At 40.9% G+C, this 15,782-nt stretch overlaps 1 protein-coding gene across 2 annotated transcripts in view; it reads left to right on the top strand.

Annotated features, from left to right (window-relative positions):
* The window catches only part of ELMO1 (engulfment and cell motility 1), a 532,635-nt gene that overhangs the window by 244,249 nt on the left and 272,604 nt on the right, over window positions 1-15,782 (top strand). For both annotated transcript variants that reach the window (XM_047095403.1, XM_047095404.1), the window contains exon 14: window positions 11,441-11,545. In XM_047095403.1, the coding sequence (XP_046951359.1) occupies window positions 11,441-11,545 (105 nt within the window). The remainder of the gene's footprint in view (window positions 1-11,440; window positions 11,546-15,782) is intronic.

Genomic DNA, 15,782 nt, shown 5'->3' with positions numbered 1-15,782 from the left:
AGTCTGTTCAAGAAAGATTCATTTGTGCAGGATTGAAATGTTCCTATTAATATTCCTTATCTGAGAAAAACAGAGGAGTCTACTGAATTTCACGAAAAGGTAATACAAAAACTGATATCTGAGGGTCTTCTTTAATTCTGTGCTTCCTCTTTCGTTGTTGAGGATATATTTCAGTTCTCCTTCACATGCCAGCATACAGCAGGGGAAAAAGATAGCATAATCAGTATAAAAGTAATACCAGACGCAAGCACCCATTTGCATTTCTGGCAACAACTACTTTTGATCTTACATTGTATTATTCCATAATATTTAAGGTGCAGAGCCCTAAAGTGATTAACCTACTTTCATTTGCTGGGGTCAAATAAGATTAATAAAACACAGACTTTCTAAATTTAACTTTTAATTATGGGATATTTTGATGAGAGAAAAACAGCAAAATCTAAAAGGCATTTGTGTCCACACACACACCACTTAGATTTAACAGCTTCTAACATTTTGCTGTGGTTTCTTTGAACATCTTTATTTTGGGAGGGGGACTCTTGAGAAGACAAGAAATTACACATTCACTTGACATCCAACCCTCTTCCCGTCTGTCCCTCTTCCATCTCTCCCTTGTCTTGTCAGGGTACAAATGTGTATTATTTCCCTGCATATTTTTGTACTTTGAGAAAATGGTTGTGGGTATTTTGAGTGAAATTTTCTTCACAAATAGCATTTAGTGATAACGGCGTCAGTTTAAAGCCATGTATCTATTTTTTAAGTTATTTTTCTGGGAGGTATTATTCCCAAAGTACCCAGTTATTAGAGGAAGTTGAAGTTCGTAAAATAACTACCAAAAAATAAGTTAGACTTTAAGGAGTTAGTTCCAGTTTCTCCTACCCTTCCCCTTGGAGAACCTTGCAGATGTATGTATGTGTGTGTATGTGTGTAGGGAGGGGCTTCCAGATAAGGTTCCTGGAGCACATTAGGCTCACAAGGACAGACAAGAGCTTTTATTTTTTTTACTTTATTTTATTTTTTTAAGACAGTAGTTTTTAATTCTGTCTAATCTGTTTGCTAAGGTTAGGGGCAACTTGGTATTCACATGCTATTTACCTAACATTTCCAATAGTCCTCATCCTCTTACAGAGTTTATTGCCTCTCTGGTTGGTAATGGTGTCAAATTCCTATTTATCAGGTCCTTATTCTCAGGAATGAGAAAGTCACAGTCACTCCGCAGATGAGCAGGTTTATAGGGGCGAAACCAGACCAAAGGGTGGCCTGCATTTGTACTGGCTATGATGAGTGACACCCAGGAGGAGAGATAATTCCTCCCTGGTATTTGCTGATTTCATAGAAGAAGGAGGTGTGGCCCAAGATGCACGTTTATGTTTATTTAAAAATTTAATTTCAGTACTGATTTTTAAACCAAAACTGTGTAACACCTTTGATCTTTTTAACCTCAGCTCCAGCTAGTTCCTTTTGGAACTATTCTCTAAAATAAGGAGCCTCTCTTTTCAAGAACTTTCAAGATCACTGGGGGTGAATGCATCTGTTTAGCTCAATTGTTACTAGGTTGAACCATGTGCAATACCATTTTTGTAGGTCAAAAATGGTTGGATGTCAGTTTAACACAATAAGTTTGGGGAACCCTAAACATTTCCAGGTCAGAGAACTTTAGAGCTGATAAATTTCATCAAGATAATATAGTTGTCCAACTGCCAACATTTATAAGTGATCACCCTGCGGCTGGCCTAGGATTGTCCAGTTGGTGGTGAAGTGACTAGTATAGTCCCCTGACAAACTGTGAGGTGTGGTATGACTGTCAGGCTCTAGCTGGTGCTGGCTTAATAGGGTCGGGATAAATGAGGTGGGTCCTTTAAGCCCAGAGAACTATACCCTGGCAGGGCCGACATATTGAGGAAACACCCTGAAATGGCCCAAGTTCAAGAGGCCTCAGGACCTGAGATTGTCCCTGGTTTTGAGAATTTGGATCAGACAGGACCTATTCCTGGCTTCTTCCATCTGAATGAAACCCTTCTCATCTCACAGTGTCTGAAATGCTGTTTGTGGATCTAGGCCATACACGTGCCTGCATAGGGCTTACTTGGGCAGGTGGAGCTGAGCCTTTCTGCCCAGTGCATCCCTCTGGCATACCTGGATACTGACCTACGGGGAAGGCTTCAGCAGAGAGTTTTCAGCAGGGTCCAAGGACAAGAATTCAAACTGTTTCTCATGTTCTTCTGCATAATGACCTCTGTTCCCTTTTGCTAGAGAATAGTGGGCACACCTCTAATCAAATATAAGTAAAAATCAATGCATTTTCATTAGAGAAAATAAGAAAAATATTGACATGTAGAAAAAATATTCCATCTTCCCACTACCACAAATAATTACTATTAGTACTTAGGTAAATTTCCTTCCAGTTTTTAAAAGCATTTAAAAAAATTCCTAATTACATGCTAAGTCTATATCTTGATATTGCTAATGTATATATACTGTATGTGTATATATAGAGAGAGAATAGAGAGAGTATTCTAGATAAAATACACATTGCCAAGGAATATATACAACTGTAGAAATTTTACACAGACTACAATATATATTTTATATTCTTATTTTTTACACTTACAATAACTAAGTCTCTGTGAACACAATTTTTAAGGGCTGTGTGGTATTTTATCAAGTGATTCTTTTTTACCATTGTGTAGTTATCCATTTCTCCTTTTAGAATGCTGGTTAAGAACATGAATTCTGGAGGCACCTGGGTGGCTCGGTCGGTTGAGCATCAGATTCTTGATTTCAGCTCAGGTCGTGATCCCAGGGTTGTGGAATCAAGCCCCACATTGGGTTCCACACTGAGGTGGAGCCTGTTTCAGATTCTCTCTCTCTCTCTCTCTCTCTCTCTCTCTCTCTCTCCCCCCCCCCCTCCCTCCCTCCCTCCCTCTGCCCCTCTCCCCTGCTCGAGTGCTTTCTCTCTAAAAGAAAAAAAAAACATGACTGGACTATTGGGTACAAATCCTAGCAAGATGGTTGTATGTACATGGCAAGATACTTAACATCACTATGCTTCTGTTTCTTCACTTTTAAAGTGGGCATAAGAATTCTACTTATTCTGTTGCGGAAAAGAGACCATAGTCTTCCAAATTTTAAAGCCAGACTTTGCCATTTATGAGAGCTGCATCGAAGAGAGGAAGAACACGTACCAGCCACAATCCAGGTTCCTAACATGAAAATTGCAGGCAGGCTTCTATATCCGAGTATATCAAAGGCCCACTGCAAGGTTTGTCTGTGGTTAGGAGGGGAGAAGGGGCCCAAAGACACTAGGGTGGGGCATTGAGTCATGAGTTTAAGACTACTGAAAACATTCTTTTCAACATAATAGAATTTGTCCTTGGGAATCTTGAAAATAATTAACCATATTTATCCAGGTAAGTAAAGCATGGAACATTTACAAAGGAGCCATGGTGCTGTCTAGGGAGCAAAAACATTTACATTTATTTTTTAGTTGAGTTTTTTAACTTTTGTTAAGAAGGAGGGACTGATTTTCTTAACTCAAAGGGTTGCCTTGAGGACAAAATGCATAGAATAGGGGTAGGCTAAGTCTTTTTGTAAAAGGCCAGGTAGGAAATATTTTAGGCTTTGCAGGCCATATTCAAAAGCAGCCACAGAATATGTAAATAAATGAACATGGCTGTGTTCCAACAAAGCTTGCTTTATGTGTTGAAATTTGAATTTCATGTAATTTTCACATGTCACGATTATTATTCCTCTTTTGATTAAAAACAAGATTCAAAACTTCCTTTAAACTCACAAACGTGCAAATGTAAGTGGCGGCATGTGGAGGTTCCTCAAAAAATTGAAAATAGAACTGCCCTACGACCCAGCAATAGCACTACTGGGAATTTACCCAAGGGATATAGGAGTGCTGATGCACAGGGGCACATCTATCACAATGTTTATAGCAGTACTCGCAACAATAGCCAAATTATGGAGAGAGCCTAAATGTCCATCAACTGATGAATGGATAAAGAAGATGTGGTTTATATATATAATGGAATGCTACTTTGCAATGAGAAAGAATGAAATCATGCCATTTTCAGCAACGCGGATAGAATTGGAAGGTATTATACTGAGTGAAATAAGTCAGAGAAGGGCAGATATCATATGTTTTCACTCATATGTGGATCTTGAGAAACTAAACAGAAGACATGGGGGAATGGAGGAGGGGAAATAGTTATAGAGAGGGAGGGAGGCAAACCACAAGAGACTCTTAAATACAGAGAACAAACTGAGGGTTGATGGGGGAGTGGGTGAGGGGAAAATGGGTGATGGGCATGGAGGAGGGCACTTGTTGGGATGAGCACTTTGTATTGTATGTAAGCGATGAACCACGAGAATCTACCCCCAAAACCAAGAGCACATGTACACACTGTATGCTAGCCAATTTGACAATAAATTATATTAAAAACAAACAAACAAACAAACAAACAAACAAATAAATAAATATTAAAAAAAAAAAGTAAGGGGTGGACCCAACTTGGCCCCTGGGCTGTCATAACCTCTGGCTCCGTATAGCCCTTAGCACCCACTAAGTACTGTGTGTGTTAGCTGCTGCCCCCACAATTAGAGTTGTTATCACCACCATCACCATCTCTATTCTAGGGCTGTGCAGTGCTGGCCCTGGAGGAGGCCAGGGTGGCAGCACACAGCCCTTGCCTCCCTTTGACCTCCTGGGAATCCGTCTGTAGCAGCTGTGGCTTCATCAGCACTTGGCTCCATCATGGCAAAGAGCTGCCTTCCAAAGGCTGCTTGGAGAGTTGTGCTGGAATCCAGGGAAACAGGCTTCCTGACCGATGAGCTAGGGCTGCTCTGGGGCTGTGGTAGCACACGTTCTGTGTCCCCTGGTGGACCTTTTCCCTGTGCTCTTCCTGGGTGAAGAGGAGAGATAGAGAAACCCGCTCTATGTGGCTGGTGCTAGTTCATGCCCTGTTTTAAAGCGACAAAGGAGAAGAGAAAAGGGGGTTCTGAACAAAGTGGTAAAAAAAAAAAAAACGAGCCGGAATTGGAGGGAAGAACCAGTAGGGAGTCACTAGTGTGAGCCACGGTGCTTGGATTGTTCAGAATCCTGTGTGCTCAGCTCCATAGAAAAATTGCAGATATCTTTATAAACCTTGACAGCATTACTTCATTATTCATGAAGGCTTTTTTTTTAAACCATAACCAGCTTCATTTTAAAGGAAATTTATTCTCAAGGCATTTTTAATTGAGTTTTTATGGTAATTCTTTGTGTTGACTGTTGAATCAACATTCCAAATAAACTATTCACGCTTATCCTTTTATTCAGCGAGTCTCGACTCTGCCTGTTCAAAATGATGAAGTGAGAGGAAACCCAGATTTTTCTGAATTGTACACATGGCAGTGCATGGCTTTTTCTGACCTCTTAAGAGTCATTTTTAACTAAGTAAATTTGCATTAAATCCTGAATTTTTGGTGTGATCTTCCATTGTGTGCACGTATGGATTTATTTATGAGTGTGTATGTACGTGTGTGTGTGTGTGTATTTCAAAAAAATGTGTATTGTAAAGACTTTGGATAACTCCTGAGATGGAAACTTTTTGAAGGCAAGTAGTATTTCATTTCATTTATTTATTATTATTATTTTTAAAAATTGTTTTATTTTAAGGGGCACCTGGGTGGCTCAGTTGGTTAAGCATCGAACTCTTGATTTTGGCTCAGGTCATGATTTCGCGGTTCACGAGTTAGAGCCCCATGTCAGGCTCTGTGCTGACAGTGTGGGGTCCGCTTGGGATTCTCTCTCTCTCCCTGTCTCTTTCTGCCCCTCCCCCACTTGCGCTCTCTGTCTCTCTCAAAAATGAGTAAAGAAACAAAAATTATTTTAATTCAAGTATAGTCAAAAAACAGTGTGATATTAGTTTTAGGTGTACAACAGAGATATTCAAAGACCATTTCATTTTAAATCCATCTTTGGATGAGGCAGATCATGTCAGGCCCCCCGTGCCTTGCATAGTCATAGATGCCAATGTTATTTGATGAGAGGGAGAGTGAAGCAGGGGCTGTGAGGCATCGGGAGGTCCTTGTCTACAATCCTCTGACCTTTGGTTGTCCCACAGCACTCTTCCTGTACACTCAGCCCTTGTCTCAGTATTTCTAAGGACAGGAACTTTTCAGCTAATCCTGTTTTCTTTTAGCTGCACAGAATAATATTCATCCTTCAGATGCCTGCAGACAGAGGTAATAGTTCAACCCACAATGCCCATCCCACCTCCAACACCACACCACACAACCCTTTCTCTTCTCCCCGTGCTAAATATCTGAAGTCTCCCCCACCCCCCAACCTTTCTGATATGACTTATGTTTAGACATTTTTGCTTTTCTTTGGCCACTTTTCTATGCACAGTTTCCCATGTGTCAGGAGCTGGCTCGCTGTGTGTGTGCTAGAAGTGTGTGCCTATGTGCCAGATGTGCCCTGACTTGGGCCCAGTCTGTGCAACCTCCTTTGTTCTTCTTGTTGTGCTCCTTTTGTGGGTTAATGAAACCCAGTTTGTGAGATACTTCTGACTGCCATGGGAAATTGACTCTTCTTGGACTTACTGCCAACTCTAACTCCTCGTTCATGGTAATATCAATGGTCTTGAACTCTCCTAGGATTCAGAACAGTTCCCGGGAGGGGGCACGATTAGTGGTTTCAGGTGGTCCTAGAGCTCAGTTGAATCAGGGTCCATCATCCGAATGATGAGGGTGGCCTTCTCAAACCAGGGGAAGTGGCCAGGTTGAAGGGCAGAAGGGCAGGAGGCAGCAGGTCAGGGAACAGAGTGACAGAGGCCAGCAGAGGTATTAGAGAGGGTAGGTAAGGAGAAGAGAATGTGCAGCTGAAAGGGAGTTACAGTGGGGAAGCAAGGTAGTTCAGGATCTGCTGTCCTGAACTCTTAGCATCTTACTGGGTGTTTCTTCCGTGCAGATCTTTTGTGTTTTACTTAAAAGAATCAAATTTTAATGATGAGGAGCTGGACTCTGATGAATTATTCATAAGCCAGATTTCCCTCATTCTGTAGATATGTGCTTGAATTAAAAAAAAAATTTACAGGACTTTACATTTTTGTGATTAAACTTCTCGCTAATGGGGCCTATCTTCCTATTCTCCAAAGACCTTTCGAACCTAAATAGGAAAAAAAGCTACAGAACTGAAGTGGTGACTCTGCCACTTACTAGCCATGATCTTGCATAAGTCAGGGGTTCTGACCCTCATCTATAGGAAAAGCTGGATAACGTTGACCTCATTCATTATACTTCCCTCACTGGGTAGTCAGGAAGATTAAATGAAATCCCACATTTGGAGTGCCTGGCGTGATGCCCACCAGTACCAGTCCCAGCTGGTCACAGTTATTTTTCTGTTCCTCAGCATATTTGCCATCTTGCCCACTTGTAAGGCAGATTTGATAGGGCGTCTTCTCTGTATTCATCCCAACTATTGAGAATTTAATGGAGAGAGACCAGGGCAAGGATCCATAGATTTCTAGAATCTGCTTCTAACTTTTTGGAACATTTGTTTATGTTGGGGGTCACAAAGTCAGATGCCGTTGAGAGCCTCCTTAGATAAATATGTGAAGTAGCCAAGTGATAGAGCTGTGGGGCCTCCATGACCCCCCCCCCCCCCGCCCAGAGCAGGCATTTCAATAAAGTCTCTGCCTAACCAAACACTTGGTACAGGGAATCCAGGTTCTAACTCCATTGGCCGGCAGATATAAGTTCCTCAAACACTCTTGCATTGGGTTACTGTGACTTTAGAGCAGTGGTTCTCAAAATATGGCCTAGCAACCATTAGCAATTCCTGGGACCTTCTATGAATGCAAATTCTCGGGCCTCACCCCAGATGTATTGAATCAGCAATGGGGGCAAGGGATGGGCAGCAATCTGTTTGAACAGACCCTCTAGGAGATTCTGATCATTCTCAAATTTGAGACCCACTGATTTAGGAACATGCTCTCAACCCTGGCTGGACATTGGAATCATCTGGGGAGCTTTAAAAATCTAGTTGCTTTGTTCCTACCCACAGAGTTTCTCATTTAACCCACTTGGGGTACAGCCTGGACATCAGGATTTTTCATCAGGTGTGTCCAGGGTTGATAACTGCACTTCTAGGGAGCCTGTTGTGAGGCTCCTGGGTGAGAGGTGAGGAGTGGGAGGCATGTGGTTTGATAGACCTCCCAAGTAATCTGCTGTACTAGTCAGATTACTTGCAGACCATGACCTTAAACTACCAGCCACACAAAATATCCTTGAGATGGCTTTTTGTAGACTGAATATTCACTCAATGTGATTTGTCTTAAAGGTTGCTTTTAATGCTATATTTGTTCAGCAAACGTAGACACTTGTATAGCACAAATATTAACTCCTAAATTCTCAAAGGCTTTCCCACGATATGCCATCTGGCAAGCATTATTGTAATCATCTCTTTATTATCCACACTAATGAAGGACTAGCATGGCATTGGTAATTGAAAAACACAGATCATTTAAAAATCATTCAGGCTGGTGCCAGCCCTGCTTCCCCAACCAGAAGCATTTGGGAGTAGAAAATATTGACTGATGACAGTTCCCTACCCCCCTGTGGAGGTACCGTTGCATTTTATTTTAGTTAGAAATTTGAGCAATAGAAGAAGCGAGAGGCTTCTAAATTATAATTACTTTTTTCTGAATAAAGGAGTCTGTTTTCTCAATGAGAAGCCAAAACACAGAACAGATAAGCATTGAGTATATTTAAAATGCATTGTACTTTGGAACTAGTGGGTTCAAAGTGTGCTGTAGAAGAAGTTGCATGGGATTTGAGGAATCATTGGATCTGGATTCTAGATCTTATTCTGCTGTATTGCCTGTGTTATTTGAAATGAGCCACTTCAGCCACTGGCGGGGCTCGATGTGTGGTCCCCATCCAGCAGCATCTGCATCACCTGGGAATTTGTTTGGAGATTCAGATTCTCGGACCCACTCCAACTCTTCTGAATCAGAGACTCTGGGTGAGACCTGGAATTGGTGCTTTAACAAGCCTTCCAGGAGATTTGAATGGCTGCTCAAGTTTGAGCATCGCTGCTCTCCACCAGGGCTCAGTTTTCTCATCTATAAAATAATGCTACCAGCCCAGATAATATTTGAAGTCCATTCCAGCTCTCCACTGGCCTTGGTGTATGGCCTGGAACAGGTTGGAAGATTCTCTGTCTTAGACCTTGAACCTTTCCTTGGATGTGTGAATCAATAATTCAGCCAAAAACCTGGCATGGGGGTAACAGAAGAGAACCAGATCTCTGGGAACTCTGTACCCAAACACCCCATAGAATGCTCACTATAAAGTAAACTGTGCTTTCTTCAACTGGTTGGTACCATTTTCCCAAAGTGAAAATTCCTGGGGCTTTAGAAGGGGAGGCAGACACTACTTTTTCTGGGGACCGAGAGCTGTCTGATGTGATTCACGGAGCAGTGCTTCTACAGAAACTAACAAATGGCATCTCAGAAGGATGTACAGAGGTACACAGGCTTTGCAGTAAAACAAGGGAAAATTTCAAGCTATTTATCAAAGCTCTTGCAGCTTCCATTTCAAGACAGGTGGAAAAAAATAACATGGAACAAGAAAAGAAAATAAATCTGTATCCAGAGCACCTCATAAATAAGAAAGGAGTTAGGGGAACTGTTGGCCTTGCTAGATTCTCAGAGTATTTTTGTCACAGTTTAGAAAGCTTTCAAATGTTTTGGCAGTATAATTCTTATACTTTTTTCATTATCAACATTCATGATTGTAGAGTCATTTCATTGGCTATTAAAACCAAAAGAAAAAAAGGAAACAAGCATTTCAAGGAGAGGGAAACTGAGAAAATGATACCTGCAGATAAGAGAGAAAGAGAGAGAAAGAATGAGCGAGCACTTAGTTCACCCACAAATACAAAATTTTTTTTTCGTCTAAAATACAGTAATGCTTTATAATTTAGGGCAAGTCAGAGGAAATCAAAGGCAATTTTCTAATTGGCTTTTGTTTAGTAAGAGCCTATTTGTGGGAGACAATAGGGCATGGTTTATTGAGCATGAGAGACTTGGGTCTGTTATGTCTGGGAGGGATAGACAAATTATAGCTTTTATTAAAAAGGATGGATCACAGGCTGGCCCACTTGGCCTGAGCGAATAATTTGATTGAGGAGGACTGAAGTAGTTGAGGACCTGCATTGGTCATCTTTGCGAAATCCCTACTGGTGTCCAGTGGACCAATGACGTGGCACTAAAATCCTGGTTAAAAGCCTGTACTTGGAGTTTGGATTCTGGCCCAGCCACACATTGGCTCTGAAACATAGGGTAAGCCACTCAGATGCTCAGCTTGTTTCCTTGTCTTTCAAAGCAAGATAATAATAGAACCTACTTTGTGGGAGTTTTGCGAGGAATCGAGTTAGCATATGCAAGGTCCTTTACATAATGCCTGATACGTAGCAGGCATTATTTTACTGGGACTGTTTGTGAAATAGCTGTATGTTTCTTTAAAAGAATCCTAAAAATAAACTCACTGTTTCTTAACTGTAAGACCTCTTGAGAGCAGCAGTGCTGTATCTGATACCCTCAGTGTGATTGATAGGAGGCTTCGAGAGGATGCTGGGATCACAATTCAAACAAGACTGATGACCCTTGAGCCGTGGGGACCTTCTGCCTGGACAGCTTCACTGACATAGCTTTGGGGTGTTGTTCGAACTGGATTCAGAGGAGCTAATTTTCGTCATTTGATTTCCTTTTCCTGTGTTTATTTTTGGAATGGACTCAGACCAATGCTAGAAATAGGTCTGAAGTAAATGTCATGTTTTCCTCTCATATTTGGCATACTCTCCTTTGTTGGCCAGACCGTGTTCATGGCAGCTAATATTGATTAGCCTACATTTTTCTCAAATAAACTTTTTTCAGGCTATGTAAAGTCTAAATGCTAGCAGTACCAAAATAAATGCATTCAACTTATAAACCAGTGGTAAAGAACAAAGTAGGAACAAAAGCATGCTGAGACATATTGTCCAAACAAGACATCGCCTGCTCTGCCAAATCAAAGCTGTGAGGCCCTGGGCAAGTTTCTCATCTCATCTGAGTGGCAGTGACCCATCCATACAGTGGGGCTAATAATAATGCCTGTTGCCTGTTTATTAGATAATCCATGTGAAACACAAACTAGTGCTAGCCCTCAGAAATTACTTGGCCGATACCAACATTTTAAATGTTATTTCTGTCTATGAAAATCTAATGTATCAAAGTCAAAATGATAAATTTATGTAGGTTTACATGAAGATAAAAAATGTCATCCTACTTGATTATTTGGAGCTGGGCTGGTGGTACTTTGGTCTTGAGAAGAGAAACCAGACTTCTGGTGGTTGGTGAAATCTGCTGAAGAATTAACCTGATCGAACATTTTGTTTTAACCACAGAATCATGTCAACCCTGCCATGGACTTTACACAGACCCCTCCTGGGATGTTAGCCCTGGACAATATGCTGTACTTTGCCAAGCACCACCAGGATGCCTACATCCGGGTAAGCATGTAGCACCTTTTAGTTGATGTAGGTCTCCTACTGACTTTGAATTTCAGACTTACAGATATGGAGTGGGTTACCTTTAGATGTGTGTCTCCAGTCTTTTGCCTTTCATCACTCAGTAAGTACTAAAATTAAATGAAATCACTAGGGGCCCTGAAATCAGGATTTTTAACTTTTAAATGTTCTCACATGATGACATCTAAAAAAAAAAACACACAATAGTTACCGAAAAATGATGTTTTATATAGTTCAGCAGTGAATTATGACAAAAATTCTTAGACTTAAATAACAATAAAGAGAAATGAACCATCTACTCAAAACTTGCACAATCCCAACTTTAGCAAAGATCCCTTAGGCTTATTCTGCTTTTTGGAAAAGAGACCAAGGATTCTCTCTGGTTCTGTTTCCATTCAATCCAATGCTGGAGACACAATAAGATAAACAAAAAGAAAGAAAAGAATGGGAGAGATGGGGAGGGAAAAGAAATGCCTTCTCTCCTATTTCTTAACAAACTAGTGAAACTCCAGCTACCAGGAGAAACTCCTTTGTGGGTGAGGCATAAGGAAGCTAGAAGATGCCACCTGCTGAGTGGGCAGTGCAGGTGTGGGAAGGGCTAAATGTGAAAGAACAGGAGCCTAGGGACAGTGACATAGGGCTGCTCCACTGGATGCACTGTTTGTGCTGACACCTATCCCCTGTCCTCAGGGAGAGGAGTCCAGATTCAGCGACGGGGAGGCATCCTCATCCAAGGCTGAGATGGGGGAAGATATGAATAAATGTGACAAGAGAATTGGTGAATAGTTAAAATTATGATTAGATCTCAGCTTAGAAAATTTTTGATGAGTGAATTGCCTAATGCAGAAAGAATAAGGCTGACAGTAGAATAAGATGAGTCTTTACTCTGACATTCTGTGTTGGATCCCTCTTGATGGGACTGGCTTTCGGGAGACCGGGGTTCAAGACCTGGCATTATCTAGTGATGTAAATGTGGGCAGTTCCTTTTGTCTAGGCTCAAAGTTCTTCCCCAAACAAGGGAGTGCTACTCTCCCAAGGGGCATTTGGAAATGTGTGTGTGGATTTCGATGCTAGTTACTATGTCAATGGGGTATGACTGGCCAAAACTTATAATACATGGGACAGTCCGCACAGTGAAAAATTGTTCTACCCAGTAGCAGCCCCCCTTGAAAAAAGTCATGCCAGGTTCTGAGTTCCCTGTAGGCACTATATTTTAACTTTATGTGTTTTTCTATATATGCAGTTTGACAAGCTTTGATTTATACTGAAATATTCTTTATAATATGATTATGTAAAAGATGTTATGCATTCCTGTGAAAGGTTTGGGATCAGGTGCTTGGTCAGAAATGCAGTCCTTCATAGGAAAATTATTTGCTCATGGAAGTTTAATTTGGCTTATGTGTGTATATATTTATTGCACAGATTCCTTACTAGGAATATAATCTGCACTCACAGTAAATAAATTAATATTTTTGAGGTGCCATATAGTATAGCCTTGGAGAGTTGAGTGTGAAAAGGAGAAGCCAAATAGAAGTTGAATTTAGCATTAACTGATTAATGATTGTAGATGAATGTTTCTTTTTTTTTTTTTTTTTTTTTTTTTTTTAATTTTTTTTTTTTTTTCAACGTTTATTTATTTTTGGGACAGAGAGAGACAGAGCATGAACGGGGGAGGGGCAGAGAGAGAGGGAGACACAGAATCGGAAACAGGCTCCAGGCTCTGAGCCATCAGCCCAGAGCCCGACGCGGGGCTCGAACTCACGGACCGCGAGATCGTGACCCGGCTGAAGTCGGACGCTTAACCGACTGCGCCACCCAGGCGCCCCTAGATGAATGTTTCTAAAGTTAGAGTGTATTGATGCTGAGTGCACAGGAAGCCTATGTCTCATGAAAAGTGATTTAATGTTTGAAGCCCATTTTCCTCAATGCAGTCTCTAAACTCTTACAAGTAAACTTAATACGTGGCAATCTGAAAGAACTTTACATCTGATAGGGACTTAAAAGAAAAACCTATTTGTAAAGAAAAATGTGGCCCTTTTTGTCCACATCCCCTTTTCTTTACTGATTAGACAGTGTCTATATCTGATGATATCTATATTTATACTTCTATAACTAAGATGTCTGTTATTTTCTCAGAAGTGTCACTTTCCTGATATCATCTGACTTTGGAGCATTAAGTCCTTATTGGAAAGCTAAAGCTATTTGCATGAATGACTGGGGCTAGGGGATCGTATAAAGTCCAAGGACTTCTGCAAGGAAGTTTTGGGGATGACTATGAAAAAAGTTATCATAGTGATAGTGAAATAATAGTATAGATGGTAGAAATAGTCATCCTAGACAGCTAACTAAATTTTGATCTATGAGTTGAATGGTCTCTTCTGAAATACAGAAATAGATTCTTTTTAAAAATAAGTTTATATTTTGATAAAAATTTGCTTTGTTTTTGGCCAGGTAAATCTCCTGTCTGAATACAATTATTCACTTATTATTTATATCTTTCATTCATTAAACTCTTATTCTGTACCTGAATATAGCCTCACCATTCACTTGGCTGGTCTGATTTACAGTTGAGATTTTTAAAAGGAATTGTAACACACACATACACACACACACATACAGGCGCATACATATGTATTTCCTCTTTGCCCTTGACACCCCCCCTCCAGCTATCATGTTTCCTCAGACACTATGTATTTGTATTTTTATGAGTTGTCTTCTTGCCCTCTGTTCTAATCATCTGCCACTCAATTTGAATACTTTGCACCTTTTCAATGAGGCTTCCACTCATCACTTTCTAGAAACTGTTCTCCTGCCAAATGTAGAACAGCTCCCCCTTCCTCCATTTCATCTGGCCTTCTATTGACACTGGACACTGTTTACCATTGATCAGTTCTTTCTTTTTGCCTGGAGCCAGTATTGTCTGTCTTGGTTCTCTCCTTGTCCATTTCTCTTAGTCTCTCTGGTAGCTTTCTCTCCCTCTGCCTGTCCATCTAATGTACATAATCCCAAGAACTCAACTGTAGACCTTTTTTCTTCTCAGTGACTCAGTCTGCACATGTTTACTGAGTAACTATCAAATGCCCAGCGAGGAGCTAGGTGATGGGGATCCTCAAGGAACATGTCACTCATGAGTCTTGTCGTTGAAGAGTTTACTGTCTAGAGATGGAGAGGCGGGGTGAAGAGTTAAATACCAGGCACTTTCTGAGCTACTTAGAATGTATTTTGATTGGAAAGGGAGGGGATACAGAGGAGAGTCACCAACACAGATGTGGGGGTAAAGTCTGGAAAGCTTCCTGGAGGATGTGGCTTCTGCACTAAGACCACTTGGATAATGCAGTTAATCAGGTGAAGGTCAGAGGGCATGGAGAGCAAGTCTGAGTGGAGGGAAACATGTAAACAAGCATGTAAAGGTGTGTGCCTTTTTTAGGGAACCAAAAATAGTATAGTATGGCTAAAACAGAGTGGTTAATACGATATGGTTTGAGACACATGTGGGCTAGTTCATTAGGGACCCTAATTAAGGTGGGTATTAAGGTGTATTAAGGTGTTTATGCCGTATTAAGGTGTTTGTTTGGGCTTTAGCCTGAAGGAATTGAAGAATTTCTGAAGTGTTTTAAGTAATGATGATGTAAGTTAATTTTAGAAAAATCATCTTATTGCCAGAAAACAAATGTGAGAAATCAAGACTAGAGACAAAAATAAAAATTGGGAGTGATTTGAACTAAGGTAGTGCCAGTGGCACTGGGGAGAAGCAGTTTGAGTGAATTATTTTGGAGCTAAAATAAACTGGACTTTCTCTGAGGAAGAGGAAGAAGAAGAGAAAGATGATTGGCATGAGTGAATGGAAGGAAGGTAGTGCCATTAATGAGACAGAGAGTGCAGATCTGTAGGGGTAGTCATTTGGAGACGCCCAGACCCTTATATGCATGTAGGACATCTGCCAGCTGGATGTGTCTAGTAGGCAATGAGGTATGGGCAGGAGAGCTCAAACCCGTGTAGACGCCACATTCTGTATATTCTACATCCTTAAGCTTGATCATTCCCTTTAATTTGTTCATCTAGATTGTTGCCATATTATCTCAGTGGCCTTCCAGCTGAAATCTGGTATCTTTGTACCCATCTTCTATGCCAGCTTCTAGGATAATCTTTCTAAACAGAGTTCAGGACACTTTGGGTACTACCCCTGCCCCACAAGCCTACCTCTTGTGGTACCAGGCAC

This window comes from Lynx rufus, unplaced genomic scaffold (genome assembly GCF_022079265.1).
Source record: "Lynx rufus isolate CCGP_SWC_20201006 ecotype Redwood Valley unplaced genomic scaffold, mLynRuf1.p SCAF_4, whole genome shotgun sequence".
In the NCBI taxonomy this organism is placed as follows: domain Eukaryota; kingdom Metazoa; phylum Chordata; class Mammalia; order Carnivora; family Felidae; genus Lynx; species Lynx rufus.
Note: the sequence above shows the minus strand (reverse complement) of the source record. Positions and strands in the feature narration are given on the sequence as shown.